The sequence below is a fragment of the Nicotiana tomentosiformis genome, chromosome 2, assembly GCF_000390325.3.
Source record: "Nicotiana tomentosiformis chromosome 2, ASM39032v3, whole genome shotgun sequence".
In the NCBI taxonomy this organism is placed as follows: Eukaryota; Viridiplantae; Streptophyta; class Magnoliopsida; order Solanales; family Solanaceae; genus Nicotiana; species Nicotiana tomentosiformis.
The window spans coordinates 98,821,330-98,838,186 of NC_090813.1; the positions used below are offsets into that span (position 1 = coordinate 98,821,330).

Below are 16,857 nucleotides of genomic sequence, written 5' to 3' on the forward strand. Positions count from 1 at the left end.
AATGCCGCGCGCGCAGACCCTGATGCTAAAGACAAAGTTGCTGCCAACGGACTTGCTGCTGCTTTGTAGAAGACTAAGTCCTTTTCATTGTAAATATAGAGTAGTTTTGCTGCATTTTCTTTAAGTGTGATTTTTCAGCTTTCATAGGTCTAGTCATGTAACTTTGGTTTATTTTTTTTAAGCATTATTAAGGGGGACCAAGCAATCAAAACTTTCAAGCAAGCAAACAATTCTCTGTACTGGTGTCTCTCCCCCGACACCGTCTTGTTTTCTGTAATAGCTTTCATTCAATGCAATCAAGCTTTCTTTAATTCTCAATTCTCTTTTCTGCTCTCTTTCAATTGCTCATGACATTGGTTTTTCCGTACGGCACTGACAATCTAGTCTAGCGTACGGAGGGGACCTCAGTTGGCGGACAGCAACCGTACTGACATCGGTTGCCTAGCCTTACGTCGCCCTTCCAAGGAACTTCAGGAAGGCGCCGCGTAACAGAACGTATGATAAGAGAGGGAAAAAAACAGGTGTATTATCTCCGAGAAATGAGCTGATATTGTTTCTTTTTTGGGAATTCGGGTATTGGAATAACTGTGTATGTAAAATATACATTCCTTATCTTTAGTTAATCTTAATCTGAACCTTTGGAATTTAAATAGGGCATGTGTGGCATAGAGGAAATGAAGAGTATGTTTAACGGAGGGGAGTCACATTCGGACTTTTTCAAAAGAAAATTTTTCTTCAATAAAATTTCTAATACTGTATGTAGACGTTATTTATTGAGAAATTAATCTGTGTTATGGTTACAACTTGGGTATTCATAATCACAACTGGTTCAAATCTGGCTTCAATCTTCATACCTTCCATCAAATAACTGTAAATCTTATTCATTTTTCAAGCCCTCGTAACACAACAATATGGTAGCCTCACCAGACAACAATGTGGTATTCTTCACTTAATTTCAGATAATGTTTTATATTACAAACGTATTAGCTTTCAAACTTATGCATGTCTCTGTAGGGAAATAGTGATTTTAAAACAATTAATTTGTTAGTAAGTACATATTTCTTGTAATTTACATGAAAAATGAATGTGGATACATGGTTCGCGGATTTTTCTTAGGAGATTACATCTAATCAAAGAAACAATTTTTAGAAAAATAATTATTATGATTATCGTTTATACAAATAGCAGTTGCAAGGCATGACAACTATTAATGGCAGTGGCAGATCTATGGATTGAGTTATGGGTGCTTGAGCACCCATTACTTTTGCAGCCACACACTATTACTTGTATAGAAAAATTAGTAATTCATACAAATATGTTAATTGAGCACCCAGTTTCAGATTAAAAATAGTTGAGCACTCCGCAATGGGAATTGATCTTATGATACATTCTTGTGCATGGATTGAGAGTTTGGATAGATACTGTATTGTGTGAATCGTTATTAACGTAATGTTTCAATTCCTTGTTTAATGGGAATATAATCAAATGAAAGGCTGATGGAAGAACTGAAGAACAAAAGGCGATAGACGAATGGCTTCCCATTACTTCCTCTAGGAATGCAAAATGGTGGTATTCTGCATTTCACAATGTTACTGCAATGGTTGGAGCTGGTGTCCTCGGTCTTCCTTATGCCATGTCAGAGCTCGGATGGTACGTACATTTATCTATATCTTAGGGTATTCGACGATACTAACTTTTCATATACTTTAATTTCTATCTTATAATACATTTCATTTCTTAATTAGTTATTGAAATGAGTTTGGACGTAATCTCAGGGGACCTGGTGTAACTGTGATGGTGGTATCATGGGTTATAACTTTATACACGCTATGGCAAATGGTTGAGATGCACGAAATGGTTCCAGGGAAACGTTTCGATAGATATCATGAGTTGGGGCAGCATGTTTTTGGTAACAAGCTTGGCCTATGGATCGTGGTGCCTCAGCAATTGGTTGTTGAAGTTGGCCTTGACATTGTTTATATGGTGACCGGAGGAAAATCGTTCCAGAAAATCCATGATTTAGTCTGCAAAGACAATTGCAAAGACATCAAACTGACCTATTACATCATGATATTTGCTTCTGTCCATTTTGTGCTTTCTCATCTTCCCAACTTCAATGCCATATCTGGTGTGTCTTTGGTAGCAGCTATCATGTCCTTAAGGTATAGAAATTACTTCCTTTAGCTTATTGTTATTGTTCTTGTTCCATTAATATTTAGGACATCGCGCTCCTAACTTTCTGACTTATGTATACCTGTTTGGATGGGCTTGTTGTAAGTGACTTTTAAGCCAAAAGTCATAAGTAAGGAATTCTAGTTTTTGTCTTTTGACTTATTTTTGTCATTTTAGCCTAAAAACAAGTGCTTAAAAGCACTTTTTTACTTTATTCAAACACTACAAAATGACTTAAAAGCTATTTTGGCTTAAAAGCCACATTTTTATTTACTTATGTATGTTTTCAATGCGCTCCCTCACATTCTTTTTCATATGTCAAACACATGGAAATTCTTTTTGATAATGGGGCGATGGCAGGGGCGGATCCAGTATAATGTTACCGGGTTCAACTGAACCCAATATTTTTAGCGCGAAGTATAAATTTATGTGTAAAAATCTACTAAATTTATAAAAAAAAATAGTAAATATGAACTCATAACTTTAAATATATAACTAATTTTATATCAAGAACCTTAAAGATTGAACCCGTAGAATTTAAATCTTGATCCGCCTCTAGGCGATGGTGAGACTCGAATTGAGGATCTCTTCCTACACTTATAGTACCATATACTATCTAATCTAAAAGTTTAAACTGTTAGAAATAGGACAATTTTATTTACTTAATGATGTTTTCAACAGTTACTGTACCATTGCTTGGGGGGCTTCAATTGACAAGGGTGTGCAACCAGATGTGGAATATGAATACAGGGCTGAAAACGCAGGGGAAGGTGTTTTCAACTTTTTCAGTGGATTGGGAGAAGTGGCATTTGCATATGCAGGTCATAATGTTGTGTTAGAAATTCAAGCTACAATCCCTTCAACACCTGAGAAACCTTCTAAAGGACCTATGTGGAAAGGAGTCCTTGTTGCTTATATTATTGTGGCTCTATGTTACTTCCCTGTTGCTATTATTGGCTATTGGATATTTGGGAATTCAGTATCAGACAACATTCTTATCTCTTTGGAGAAACCTACTTGGCTCATTGTCTTGGCTAATGCCTTTGTCGTTATCCACATTATTGGGAGCTATCAGGTATGACATGAAACATATGTTGCTCGGACTCTCCAAAAATGATGTCGTACTCGTGTCAGATCCTTCAAAAATATACTACTTTTGAAGGATGACATTTTTGACGAAACATTCTTGTTGATTGAGTTCCCATATATATTAGAACAGTTTAGTTATGAGTGGAGTGTAACATTTTTATCTAACGAAATGTGCTTATTTTTGTGTTATTGTAGTTGTATGCAATTCCGGTGTTTGACATGCTTGAGACTTACCTTGTTAAGAAACTTAGGTTCAAGCCAACTTGGTACTTGCGATTTATTACCAGAAACCTTTATGTTGGTAAGTAAACTTGCCTTCATTTTGTCCTATGTAATAAAAATTCGAAGTGGTAAAGTGGTGTTGCTTTCAGTTCGAGTACATTGTAATGCCTTTGCTTTTATTGCAGCTTTCACAATGTTTGTTGGAATCATCTTCCCTTTCTTTGGGGGGCTTCTTGGTTTCTTTGGAGGATTTGCTTTTGCCCCAACAACCTATTTTGTAAGTTCCCTTGTCTGTTCTTGGTTTGTAGACTTTGTAGTGCCAATAGAGGCAGAGCTAGGTAGACGTAAGGGATTCAAAAATAAGTTTGGGGTCTGGTTAAATTCTAGATGTGACCATTCTTGTATTTATTGAATTTTTGGCTCCGCCACTAAGCGTCGACAGGAGAAAATGATAGCCAGCACTAACACAATGTACTATTTACCCTTCTTTCAGCTCCCTTGCATCATGTGGCTTTCGATCTACAAACCAAAGAGATGGGGTCTCTCTTGGACGACTAACTGGGTATGGTTCAACTTCTTGTGCTTTTTTGATAGTCATTTTATCTGATTCTGTTTTTATAAGCTAAAAACCAAAACTAATTGGACAAATTATTACAGATTTGCATAATAGTGGGAGTAATGTTGACTGTTTTAGCGCCAATTGGTGGCTTAAGAACCATCATTATGCAAGCCAAGGATTACAAATTTTTCTCTTAGGCATCTCTCGTATGGCACACATTCGGAGAAAAGGGTGATAATTGGAGGTCTCATTTTATGTTTCTATTAAATAGAAGATGTGTGTTACATCACAAAGATACTTCTCTGTGTTTTGGGCTTGTACTAGTTTCAGTATACATTTTCGTGTTGCTTCTTGTGTCATGTAACTATAATTAATGTTATATTACTGTCAGGAGCATTTTCAAAGTGGCATTTAGCACTTTGTTTTCTCTCTCTAATCAAACTTCAAAAAGATGCAAACGCACTCAACACTTTGTGATCGTCATCGTTTAGTTCTGTCTTTCTAATCAAACATGAAATTGATGCATACGCGTTCAACGGTTCAAGACTTTGGAATCTTCATTGCTTAAAGAGTAAATGTTTATTCGAAGTCTTTTAAGCCTAAGAATTGGTACTAATTAGGCTGCTATAGCCTCGTTCAGCTGAATTTTGGAAAAATGACATTGTAAATTATACAAATTTTATATTTTTTTTCGGGGCGCGGGCTAAAAGTGAAAAAAGCTCATGAATAAGACTGTTACAGGAGTCGAAAGAAATAGACTATTACAATTCTTGAGAAATAACCAAAAAGTCAGCCGTTCGGCTTGCAGTTTCTCACTTTTCAGAACGTTAATCTCTGAAACTGAAACAAAATCATTCGGGGAAAAAGAAGTTTAAGTAGATCAAAATTCGATCACTGTCCCATACGTGTCATTTTTTTAACTTCATCTGCTGATTTGACCCAGAAGAAAATTGTATATTTGAACTAGTGATGGAACAAGGATTTTCGCTAAGAGTAGTCAAAGTAGACGTATATACACAATTGATTTTCCTTCATCGGGGTATCAACATATTGTAGCTACAATATTGGCACCCCCTTGAATAAGGTGCTCCGCCACTGATTTGAACCCCCAAATTGAAACATATTAAGTGTCCTCCACGTAAAGTTCTCCTTCATAGATTTATTGAAACATATGATTTGGTTGAAATTTGAAAAGGCCGAATTTGAAGTTAGAAGTTGGAAAAGAGTCCTATCTAGGCCGAGTCCAAACTGAAATTTTCTCATATCAAAAGATGAACAAGATCTTGACCTTAAAATGGTTTACAGCCTATAATCACCCATAAAAAACATGAAGAAAACATCCCTTGCCCTTTTCTCCAACCACTCCAGCGATATTCCAACAACAAAACTGTGTTAACCTTTTGGCGACTTTATTCAGTTCTAATTTTTACATAATCTATTTTGGGTCCTCCTGTCAAATTTTGAAGTCTCCTCAAAAATTGAATCATCATAACTAAAATCATGGATAAAAAGATTTAAAATATAAATATAAATGCGAAGCTGAAAGATCAGAAAAGGCAACTGCAGAGCACTTCCACACAATTCTTTTCCACATCCAATAACAAACTGAATGCCAAGTCAATGTTTTCCAAATTTTTTTCTTATATGTTATTTTTTTCTTTTTTCTTTTCTGTTTTCTTCTTTTTTCGGCTTTCAATATGGAATAGGATTTATGTCATTAACCTATTAGTGATCTCTAAAACACTATGATACAGCTATAGAGGGCAGCTTAATCAATTTCACCTTCCTCGGGCTCAACATCCTTAGGATCACTTGGGACAGTAGCGGGCTCACATTCTTCCTCATCATCATCCATCTTCATGTACAACCCAAGTTGCTCCAGAGCATTACTGCCTCCAAATTTGAAGCCACCTAGCCCATCCTGGGAATGATCTGGACTGGTCTCATCTACCGAGCTAGGTAATTGCTCGGGTGGGACAGCAGTCAGCATCTCCAAATCCTCAAGAAACTTTGAATTCTCATTAATCTCTACAGTCTTTTCCATCTGCACGAAGCAATGGAAGTTTCATGTGATTCTTTAGCTGAAGTGCGTCCAACGTTAAGCACGAGACCTTCTACAACATGGGATAGTTTCTACTCACCTGGAGCAATGCCTGTCTTGCTGCTTCTCTATCGAGCTCTCTCCTCCTCTTAGCCTCAGCTGCAGCTTCTGCTTCTGCACGTCTTTGAGCTTCTTCAGCAGCTTTGGCTTCTGCTTGCAACTTAGCTTTCTCTGATCATGGAAATTAACTTTATAAGGCTACCAATTCACATGCAAAGAATTTCCTCCATCTTTTTAGATATTGGGAGTGTGAGGGGGGCTACCTTTCCTCCTCCGCATCTCAAGTTCCTCCCTTTCACGACGAAGTTTCTCTGGATCGCCCTTCTCGACCTTTATAGCAAATTACAGGATGGAATGACAAGCTGGTCAAAATATTAAGGCTAAAGCAGTAGCAAGTCCTATAACAAGCAGATATACTCACCTCAACAAGTGTCTTCTCTCGAGCTTTTAAAATTGTATCTGCAAATCTGTTCTTCAGGAGAGCAGCTCTATAGAGCTTTTCAGGGGAGACCCTCCTGTCCGGCACACTCTCCCCTAAAATGTTAATAGCACAACGGATGAACCCACAAAACAAAAAAGGCAAAGGAATTAGACCAACTTTTCACTTCTCAAACTAACCGTCTTGATATGCTTCTGACTCAACAGATATTGGCATTTGCTGAGAACTTTGTTCCAGCTGGTCCATGCCACTGATAGACTCTGGAGATTAAAACACGGATTGAAATAGCAACATCTACCAAGTCAAGGGATAGAAAAACATAAGACAATAACCTGACTACAGGAACTCTGACCACATGACAGAGCTAAAATAATTTAATAACATAACCTCAATATACCCTCTTGCACCAGTGAAAATCAAAACCTACAGAGCTCCCCCCTCCTCCCACCCCCCCCCAAAAAAAAAAAAAAAAAAAATTCCTCCTCATTCCTGAGGTTTGATCTCTTAGCACACTCCCTTTCAATTCTATACATGCTCTATTCAGGACACTCCTAACAACAGCGAAGCACAAAGCTTTAGGAGACAATAAAGATCCCTTAAACCCATTCCACAAAACTACTAGTCGCCGCCCTTCATAAACCTTGTAGGTATTCTGCAGATATATCCACTTCCTAAATATCAGATAAGTGCTCAGTTTCAAATACAGGATTAACCAACAAAAACTATTAGTCGCCAGCCGCCACACATTCCAAACCTTGTAGGTATTCTGCAGATGTATCCACTTACTAGATTTCAGTTTCAACTACTGGATAACCATCAACAAGATCCTCTGCTATATAAAACAGAAAAGAACTACTTATCCAAAAAAAAAATCAGAAAGAAACTCACGATCTCCATCAGCTAAACTATTGCCAGCTTCCTTCCCATCTACCTTTGCTGGCGAACTGTGATTCTGTGGTCAAACACCAGAGCAAAAAGACGTATTAGGTTTCCAATTACTCTAAAAGCAGGTCCGATGACAATAATCATCATGAGGGTTCAAGTAGAAACTACAATGAGCTCTCTTCACCTGCTCAGCATGATCAGATGTTCTTTGAGCTTCAGACTCATCATCAGAAGAGCTACTAGAATCTGAATCTGGATGGAAGGGAGATGCAGGAACTAGAGTTAAGAAAGCATTGGGAATTCTTACAACGAAAGCTTTTCCTACTAAATCAGCAGATACAAGTTGCTTTTATATGGAGAAATAACGCTAAAGTACACTTCTATGGATGAACATGAATTTGTAACACCAATTAAGTATTTAAGTTTCTTTTCCAGCAAATATGGAGGTCTGTAGAAGACAAACATGCGCGCAAATGATGCTGGAATGAATTTTCATTTTTTCCAAAAAAGTTGCATTGTCAAAGAAGCTTGAATATGAATGAAATAAAAGAAGAAGAAGAAACTCAATTCAAGCGACACAAGCAAACAATGATCAAGTCTTGATAAAAAAGAACCACTGGGCAAGAGAAGTACAAAACAAAATAGTAGCATAGCACAAACTTCAAAAAAGAAATAAGTAAAGCCTACAACATAGAGGAACATAAAATTAAGGTAACTTCAAGCTCAAACGTAAAGCAAAATCTATGAATTTCTTGAATGAAGTAAATGTGGGGCCACAAGCACCCCATTTTTTTAGCAATTATGCAACATTACCAGCCAGGATCATCACTTATATGGCAAAACACTTGACTGGAAATTGATGAGTACCCAAAAGAGGGATAAAACAGCAAGTAATCGGTGTTTTGATTGACTATCATTGAGAGGAGTACCGCAAGGGAGAACTGAGAAGGTTATGATATGACTATGACAAGCTTGACTTAAAAGATTTCTCCAAAAGTATTAACAATACAGCAACTTAATGATAATCCTCACTATGTAGTACAGTGAAGAACCTGTAAAGAGGATATAAGATCAAACAATAGAAGATCTAATACTCCTATAAAACATTTTAAGTTATTAAAAATAACATTCAGAATATAAAATATTCATCAAGCAAAAACAATTCAGAGTGTTAAAGATTTCCAGGTAATAAAAATTTAAGGAAAAAAGAAAAAGCACATCCCACAAGATGGTAAAACTAGTCTTATGACCAAAAGGCTTTTAATTTCATCTTGCTGGCCCTAGAAGATAAGACGGGGAAGATTTGAGATGATTGAACATGTAGGATGCACTATAAGAACGAACCAGCACAAATAAGATGAAGAGTATAGATGACTAATCTGAATTACCATTGGGACCCCCTGTATTTATACATTCATCTCTTTTCAGATCTGTATCTTTTTCAATCTCAACTGAAGGATAACTAGAGACAGGAGGCTCATTTCCACCAATATCAACCTCCTCATCGACATGGTCATTACCTGTACATTTCCAGTACTTAGAAGGAAAATCATTGAAGTTTGAAATCTAACACCAAACCATATACAGCGTGCATGAAATCAAACAGAAAGAATAAGAACCTCCGTCTACGTGCATGGATGAATTACTAAGCCCCAATTCATTTGGCAGCTGAAAAAACAAATAAGAGGGCACAATAATTCATTAACATCAACCACCCGGGGACAGCCTAATTCTACTTTGTATTTGAAGATGTATTCTTTGATTCTAAACTACCTCTATCTCACAAGGTTCAGCTTTTGCATTGCCTTTTTGTTTCTCTTGCAAAAACTTATCTAGAAGCTCCCGTAACGTGAACAAAGTATCATGGGGAAGAACATCAATGTCAATCTCAATCTCATCATCTCCAGCTGCTGTTCCATTTGAACTTTGTTCCTTCAAAAACTCAATGATGTTGTCTGGTAGATCACCAAGTGAAGCTTCTAGTTCACTGCTTAGTTTATGTTTCTCTTCATCAGTCATCTTGCATTTAGGAGGTTCTGGCATAATTACATGCTGCATTGGAGAAAGTCTCCTCTTCTTTGAAGCAGTTTCATTTTCTTCATGCAAACCGGATTTTTCTTCCACTGATTCAGCATGGTTAACAGGTAACTTTTTCTCAATAGTTTTCCATCTTAGTTCAAAAAACTTGCTCATTGTATCAGCCATGATATGGACAATATTACCAGGGGGGTTATAGATCATTGCATTGGAGAATGTCAGTCTCACATCAGCAAGAAATTCCAGTGGACTCAAGTACGCACCTGAAGTAAGCCTCTTCTTTATTGTCCCCAAATCCATTGGATGTTTAATCACAGTGAAATAGTCGGGTATTTTTAACTTAACTATGTCAACAGGCTCATTAAACACGGGACCATGCTGATGCGACATCAACTTTTTCAACAAGTTCTCACACTGTTTCATCAATGTTGCTTTTGAAGTGGATGGTGCTGAAGCAGATTTAAACCTGCCAGAGGTCTCCCTGTTCAGGGCCGACGCCTTCTGACCAAGAAGGTTTGACTTTTTCCCGGGCCCAGTTCCTGCAGATTTCTTCTTGCTTGCTAAAGGAGGCCCTTTGTGTGCATTGCTACAGCTAACAATATCGCTAGAAGATGAAACTGCAACTGCACTTGTCCTATAAAACTCAACTTTCTTCTGCAGAATTCTTATTTGGTCAAGATCAGATCTCAACTGCAGAACCAAGTTTTTCCTCTCAGATGGTGACAGCTTGGATAACGAGATAACTTGGATTGGCACAGCAAAACCATCATGTGAAGAAGAATTTGTATTTATCCATCTCTGCTGAGGAGCAAAAGAATGTCCTGAAACAGCAATTCCAGCATCGAATCTACATGAACTGCCAGAGCCTTCTGATTCGTAATTAGTGGCAAATGCAACAGAACCACCTCCACGCAACTTATCTTTCTTTGCCATTCAGACTGTAGAACAGGTACTATTTGACCTTAGCTAAAAAAAGATTTTCCCCAACCTATCACAAAGGAAGAGATGTTCTCAGAAAGTCAATCCTGAAACCATCCATAAAAACCAAAAGAGTTACATTGGCAGAAAGTCCTAGATTATATAACAGAAGCATGATACAAAGAGCTCTAAGTGTAGAATATAGCTGTTACAACAGTTCAGAATAAAGTTTAATTAGACATTTTCAACTTTACATTTAACTATTTAAGTCAGTTAATAAATTTCCTCTTTTCTCTTATAACCTTGTAGCTAGCTGTCCCATCTGAAATCAGTATGCTGCGAGGTAGTTACAAGCTCCATCGCCTTTAATACTTTTTTTTTGCAATGTGTTACATGAATGAATGAATTGAGCACGTTTTCGTATTATTTTCTCCCTTCTCTTCTCAGTTTCTTCAATTCTGTTTCCAAATTTCATTTTTTCTCTTGTATTTTATTTGATCTTTCAGCTCGCACCAGCATCGTTCTGGAGCTTCTGAATATAAACCAGGGCGGACAACTAGGAATTCAAAGGAATTGATGGAGTTACAAGGCTTAAATCAGAATTTCAAGCTTTTGTGATCGAGAGCGACAAAAGGTTCAAGCTGCTGTGAACTGCTCACTCTCATTTTGTTGCCAGTCCTCTCTTTCTGCTGTGCTGGTTAAGGACAATTTGGAATCAATCGGAAGAGAGAAGAGAGTTATTGCAGGATGGAGACTATGCTTATTTGGATAGACACTAATGGGCTTGCTGAAAACTCTCATCCTGCTCTGATAATAGTTATTCAAGGAACTCCGATGACATATAAGCAACAATCCTTGTGGGTGGAAATACAAGGCCGATTCTCTACCACCAACTCCAAAGATCACACCTAGATATAGAAGATGGTCTTCCCACTGCTTCAAAATGTGCAAAAGGGGGAGAGAACAAGGAAATATAGCCTACTTACCACTTTCAGCTTTCTCCTTACGAAGGAGCTCTTGTGGATCAAGGTACAACTTATTCAAGGTTAAGAAGTAATCTCCTTTATGAATACATTAATGGTTAAAAAGACAGTAAATACTTAATGGATAAGTATGATGCTCATTAGGAATATGATATCACTTGCTTCTCGAATGATGATGTTTAGGAATAAAAATTAGAAATTTAGTATAAGAAGATCGGTCCCATGCTGAATTAGAAATTTGCATCAAATATATGCAATCCTCACTAAAACTCGTGCTTTAATTGTGCCTTTGCAATAAAACCCCAACAAACACTTGTTGCTTTTCTAAGTTGATTCGCTTTTGATAACACTAGCTATAAAGGGGGTGAAAGTCTCAAGAATCTGATTAAAGCATCACGTGAGGGAGCTATACCTGAGACCTCTTTCCAGAATAGGTTAGTTTGGTACAACAGTAAGTTATTCAACACATGACTCATTAGAAGGGATCCATGTCTCCTAGCCATTCATAAGAGACAGAGCAGCATTTATTGGCCTTCATTATTCGAGGACGGCAGAAAGCAGGTTATAAGTGCGTGATACTTGCCAAAAGTGTAAAGTAGAGAATGTGGCATATCTATGTTACTACAAAACCCTGCCTATTCTTGAGAGAGCACTTGAATATGCAGTTATGAATTTTATAATGGGGCGGCCAAGTAAGAGGATCTCTGTGATTGTAGATTGTTATAGCATATATGTTAATATTTTCTCATTAACATACTCTTCTCCGTTGTCCAAGTGGCTAGAATATTCTCAGATAATAAACAGCATGGACTACTTACAAGCAGATTCTCTACCAACGAGATCTTCTAAAACCTTTTTTCAGATGGAACTTTTTTCAAGAATACAGGTCAAATTACAACTTAGCTTAGTCAACCCTCCACAAATAGATGGAATGCCCAAGCAACTCGACAGCTTCCTAAAGACCTACTGAAATGTGTGAATAGCCACAAATCCGGTTGGATGTCCTACACATAATATTTGTAGAATAAGAAATAACCCCTCAGCTCCAGGGATGACACCATTTCAGACCATTACAAGCTTTACAGATTTAGTAGGCAATTGACTGCCAAGTCCTACCGAACGACCTCACTAAAACCCAAAATGGAATGAAACTTCAAGCTGACCAAAGGAGTTCCTGAGGAAGAAGCTGAAGTGGGTGATTGGATTTCCCTTTATATTACAATCGAAAGGGCAAACAACCATGGCTATTAGAAGGACCCTTAAGCTATACCAAAGTACTACTGGCGAAAAAACGAGGGACATATGGTCTTTCACGCGTCACAACTTAAAAAAGAGATTGAAGATCACATCGTTGCTTCAGTCGAGCTACTAGTGAGCACTTCCTTTTTAATAAGGGAGCTAACAGTGTGCACTCGTAATGGACAACCATAAGTGAAACCCATAGACGTACTCAATCGAGATTGGTCACCAAGGAATATGCTGCAACAATGAAGTTTTGGTTACAAGAGATAGCTAAATTGGAGGATTTCAACTTTTTATCCCCCCATTCCCGGATTTCAAACCTTTCGGAAAAGGTACAACCGAGGGAGGAGGGAAAGCAAAATGAAGGATCCAACGAAGAGCTCGAAGGATAGCATGTACCCATTGTGGCAGTTAAGAATGAAGCTTAATTTCCGAACTTCCAAATTTTGTCGTTTAGTCCCATTTAAAATTTTCCTTTTATTTTACTACCTCATTGCAAGCTTTCCCGTGGAATCAGTGCGGCCCAAAGTTTAGGGCTTTGGTTTAACAGCACCTGGGAGTTTAGTTTAACAATACTGCAAAATATATGATAGGCGCATGTCGCGAGTTCGGATCTTGTTTAGTGAACCAAGACTAATTTTTATGTGGAGAGGCGTAGAAGGGCAAGCCTATTTTTCACCAACTTTCAAGAAAGAAACTCCATAAAAAGAAGGCATTGGTTCTAAGAAGAATAGCGAGACTAATTGGTCCAGCAGTCTCATACATTCGTCAAAGTCCTCCTAAGAATTTAGCGATGGTGACCTATTATCATTGTTTCCTGGTGACCTATGTTGACTACGGTGAGGTATCCGATACAGATGCGGATCTAGAGGTCGAATTCTCTGTCACATAAATTTTAGGATTCGAGGTTATGATTAGAGTGCGGATATGAGTGTTGTGATACAGCCAATAAATGTATATTACAACATATAAAGTATATATTTCGACTATTAAGGTTATAGAATTAAAACTAACAAAATGTAATTCTTTATACATACCTAAGGGTCATTTGGTTCAAGGGATTAGGTAGGTTATCTCGATATAAATTTTGAGATTAAATTTATCCCAGGTTTAGTTGGAGGTATAGTTAAAATAAGTATTTTTTTAATACCAAAATCTCGGTATAACTTATCCCATATAGAGGTGGGATAAGTTACCTAGGTTTAAATCCTGGTTATAATCTAGATATCCTGGTTTTGAACTAGACGATCCGCTTATATTTTATTCATAAGATATCTCAAGTAATAGCAAAGCATTCTCATACTTTATAACTACACACACATATGTGTGTATCTGTATAGGGCACATTAAAAACAACATAATGAGATGTGTTACATTCCCCAAATCAGGCGACTAGCCAAGTACGCATTTGTAATCTCTCGATGGCGAATCAATTTTCTTTATTTTGCCATTTCTACTCAGGGGACGGCTAGTGTCCACCGTCACTCTCTATTTTTCACAACCACCTTTCTCCTTCCCGCCATAACAAAAGAGTGGATATTTACTAGGAGAAAAAGAGACAGAGAGTTGGTATGAAATTTCCTCACCATAGAACCAACAGAATTGGATGTCATCTATTTCTACATTGTCGGCTAGAATCTCATGCTAAATTGATCTAAATTGATCACCATCTCCAAAACTCCCATGCTACATTGTCGGCTAGAATGTTGTTTAAAAAACTTATTGTGTTTGATTCAAGCTTTATCAGTTTTTTCTTTATTCCTTTGGTTCGCCATGGACGATGGGAAGGGAAAGAATAGAGAGTAGAGGAGAAGAACTAAAAGGTGGGTTTAACTTTTGGTGAAAAGATAAAATAGTCCATCTCATTGTGTTGTTTTAATGTATTGGCATGGGTATTTTGGGCCATTTAAAAAAGGGTACAAAGCTAAAATACTACCTTCATGTAGTATGTTTGTAAGACCCTAAGTTACTCGGACTCGGCAATTTGGGCACTGTACCCGTGTCGACACGACACTGACATGGGTAAGGTTGTGGGATCTGTGTCGGATCCGGTCAGACGAGATCGGGTGTGCTGACCAAAATTTTAAGGAAAATTTCTGTAAGTAAAGGAAGTGGTACAAATCTCTTTATATTTTTTATTGTACTATCCCATGAAAAGTGATTTTCTTGTCCAAAAAGTAGGGTATATAGTGAACTTTCTTGTCAAAAAAGTGTGGTAGTGAACTTTATTGTCTAAAAAGTGGGGTACAGAGTGACCTTTCTTGACAGCAAAATACATCCTTCCTATCTTTTCTCTATCTACTTTCCCTCCAAAAGACCAAGAAAATGGACAAAGAAGCCATTCTCTCTCTGCTTCATCACGACTTTCTGTGACCAAAGCTAAAAAAAATCAAATTTTTTTCTTCATCCAATTTATAGCTATATTTCTAGATTTTTAATTTATTTTTCGCCGAATCCCCGCACCCGTACCCGTACCTAGATCCATATCCTCGAATCCTAAATTTAGATCATGAAGGATCCGACCTTTGGATCCGTACCCGCGTCGGATACTCCTACCCGAGTCCGAGTAACTTAGGTAAGACCTACATACATAGGGTCTTGCTGACATACTACATGAAGGTAGTATATTAGCACTGTACACACTTTCTAATTTCCTTAAATGCCCTCAAATACGATATGGACACACCCATGTCGTGTCGTCACAGGTGCGGCAGAAAATTTGAAGAGTTCGAGCAACATAGCTGGCAACCCCTCATTCAAGGTGTTGCTATTTTCAGGGTCATGCCTAGCCTTGATCTAGAAGGAGATAGGATGGAGCGAGGAGCTCGGGTCCTCGAGATCTCACATACTGCACATTCGTTGGAGAAACTTCATGTCCTTCTCTCGAGATCCTATCTACATACGAATCTTACTCTCATGTCCTTCTCTCGAGATCCTATCTACATAGAAATCTTACTCTCTTCCACACATTACCGATGGATATTGCCACAGCCACTATCACTTTGGGTGTGATTTGAGCATATGTCTTTTTACTTTTTCTAAATCTTTCCTTATTCTCTTGGTTACTTCTGCTATGTTTTCAAATATCAGTCTATCTTTTATATTATGATTGATCTTTCAGCTGTAGTTACAAATTCTTACATATATGGTAAACACCGCAGAAAACTCAAAGGGGCAAGCTTTTCCCATTAATTTCATGGTAAATGAAACCTAACTCGATCATGGGAAGAACTTTATCATGTAAAATTAACATAATAGATATTCCAAAAATTGAGTAGATACCTAATCAATCTACAGAACAAGCTAATTACAGAGTGCTCACTAATTTTACAGCTTCAATTTGACCGAACTTGTTATTCCACGAAAAAGGAATACAACAGGACAATTAGGAGTAGTTATCAAGACTCACTCGCTAATATTAATTACCTTTTGCTTAATCACCAGTTGATCACCAGAGGCAAAGCCCAATTCCACCAAGATTATATGATTCGATGAAATAAAGCAAAATCAAACAGGAAACCCTAGAATTGTTAACCTAAGCCCCAATTTGATCTCTAGCACATGCAAGAAGAATGAAATTACGCGAGGAGTTGAATTTTTACGAACCTTAGAATGAAAATTGAGCAAATTATAGGGCAAGCCGCTGCGGATCACAAGCGAAGCTGAAAGCACGAAGCACCAGCTCTTCTTCAATACTAGAAAGCAGATAACTTTTTTTTCTTTTCCTTTTTTCTTTTTCTCTCGCTCTTTTATTTCTGTTAAGAGTGAGAAACGTGGGCAAAGTACCCAAGCGGGTTTGTCGTACCGTTAACGCCTTTAAATAGACGAGAATTGTTGACTTTCCTACCGACCTAAGTCAAATCTCAACCGTTGGATCTTGCGTGCGGCTAATCCAACGGATGATATCATCTATAGGGCTTCTGTACATATCTTGATCTGACGGGTGAAAACCACCTGAGCTTAGGGTGTGTTTGGTACGAAGCTAAAAATGTTTTCCAATTTTTCCGTTTGACTTAAATGTTTTGAAAATGTCATGGAAAATATTTTTCTTATCAAGAAAAGGAAAAATATTTTTCAAAATTCCTTTTCAACCTTCCACACCCTCACCAACTCACCCCCCACCCACCCACCCAATCCCACCCCCCACCTACCCACCCTTCTCTCCAAAAAGACTTTTTTTTCAAATTTTAGTTTATTTTCCGTCACCACC

The 16,857-nt window shown here is 37.6% G+C and overlaps 2 protein-coding genes across 5 annotated transcripts; one reads left to right on the top strand and one right to left on the bottom strand.

Moving 5' to 3' along the window:
• Positions 1 to 736: 736 nt before the first annotated feature.
• Positions 737 to 4,446, top strand: LOC104118385 (lysine histidine transporter 1-like). 2 transcript variants are annotated; one of them, XM_009629615.4, is made up of 8 exons: positions 737 to 935; positions 1,493 to 1,650; positions 1,776 to 2,162; positions 2,854 to 3,247; positions 3,457 to 3,562; positions 3,669 to 3,760; positions 3,977 to 4,045; positions 4,141 to 4,446. In XM_009629615.4, the coding sequence occupies exons 1-8, from the start codon at positions 912 to 914 to the stop codon at positions 4,237 to 4,239; spliced, it is 1,329 nt and encodes a 442-aa protein (XP_009627910.1). In that variant the 5' UTR covers positions 737 to 911; the 3' UTR covers positions 4,240 to 4,446. The 2 variants fall into 2 exon arrangements, with proteins under 2 accessions (XP_009627910.1, XP_009627908.1); XM_009629613.4 differs by having other exon boundaries at positions 740 to 938.
• A 1,143-nt stretch (positions 4,447 to 5,589) lies between these two features.
• On the bottom strand, positions 5,590 to 16,437 carry LOC104118384 (transcription factor GTE8-like). 3 transcript variants are annotated; one of them, XM_009629611.4, is made up of 11 exons: positions 16,254 to 16,437; positions 9,241 to 10,529; positions 9,087 to 9,135; positions 8,856 to 8,987; positions 7,652 to 7,719; positions 7,471 to 7,534; positions 6,762 to 6,842; positions 6,565 to 6,677; positions 6,407 to 6,473; positions 6,184 to 6,314; positions 5,590 to 6,086 (listed from the first exon to the last, which is right to left on the bottom strand). In XM_009629611.4, exons 2-11 carry the CDS (start codon positions 10,435 to 10,437, stop codon positions 5,811 to 5,813), a joined length of 2,178 nt encoding a protein of 725 aa, XP_009627906.1. In that variant the 5' UTR covers positions 10,438 to 10,529; positions 16,254 to 16,437; the 3' UTR covers positions 5,590 to 5,810. The 3 variants fall into 3 exon arrangements, with proteins under 3 accessions (XP_009627906.1, XP_009627907.1, XP_018633843.1); XM_009629612.4 differs by having other exon boundaries at positions 9,241 to 10,492; positions 16,254 to 16,388; XM_018778327.3 differs by lacking the exon at positions 6,762 to 6,842.
• Between the last annotated feature and the right edge of the window lie 420 nt (positions 16,438 to 16,857).

Excerpts from the sequence above, each read along its gene's own strand:
- LOC104118384 (XM_009629611.4), bottom strand. The coding sequence starts at position 10,437 with ATGGCAAAGAAAGATAAGTTGCGTGGAGGTGGTTCTGTTGCATTTGCC. Across the intron at positions 6,315-6,406 it reads TGAGATGCGGAGGAGGAAAG|AGAAAGCTAAGTTGCAAGCA; the intron begins GTAGCCCCCCTC and ends TTCCATGATCAG. Across the intron at positions 6,087-6,183 it reads CAAGACAGGCATTGCTCCAG|ATGGAAAAGACTGTAGAGAT; the intron begins GTGAGTAGAAAC and ends TGCTTCGTGCAG.
- LOC104118385 (XM_009629613.4), top strand. The coding sequence starts at position 912 with ATGGTAGCCTCACCAGACAACAATGTG. Across the intron at positions 2,163-2,853 it reads GCAGCTATCATGTCCTTAAG|TTACTGTACCATTGCTTGGG; the intron begins GTATAGAAATTA and ends TGTTTTCAACAG. Across the intron at positions 3,563-3,668 it reads TACCAGAAACCTTTATGTTG|CTTTCACAATGTTTGTTGGA; the intron begins GTAAGTAAACTT and ends CTTTTATTGCAG.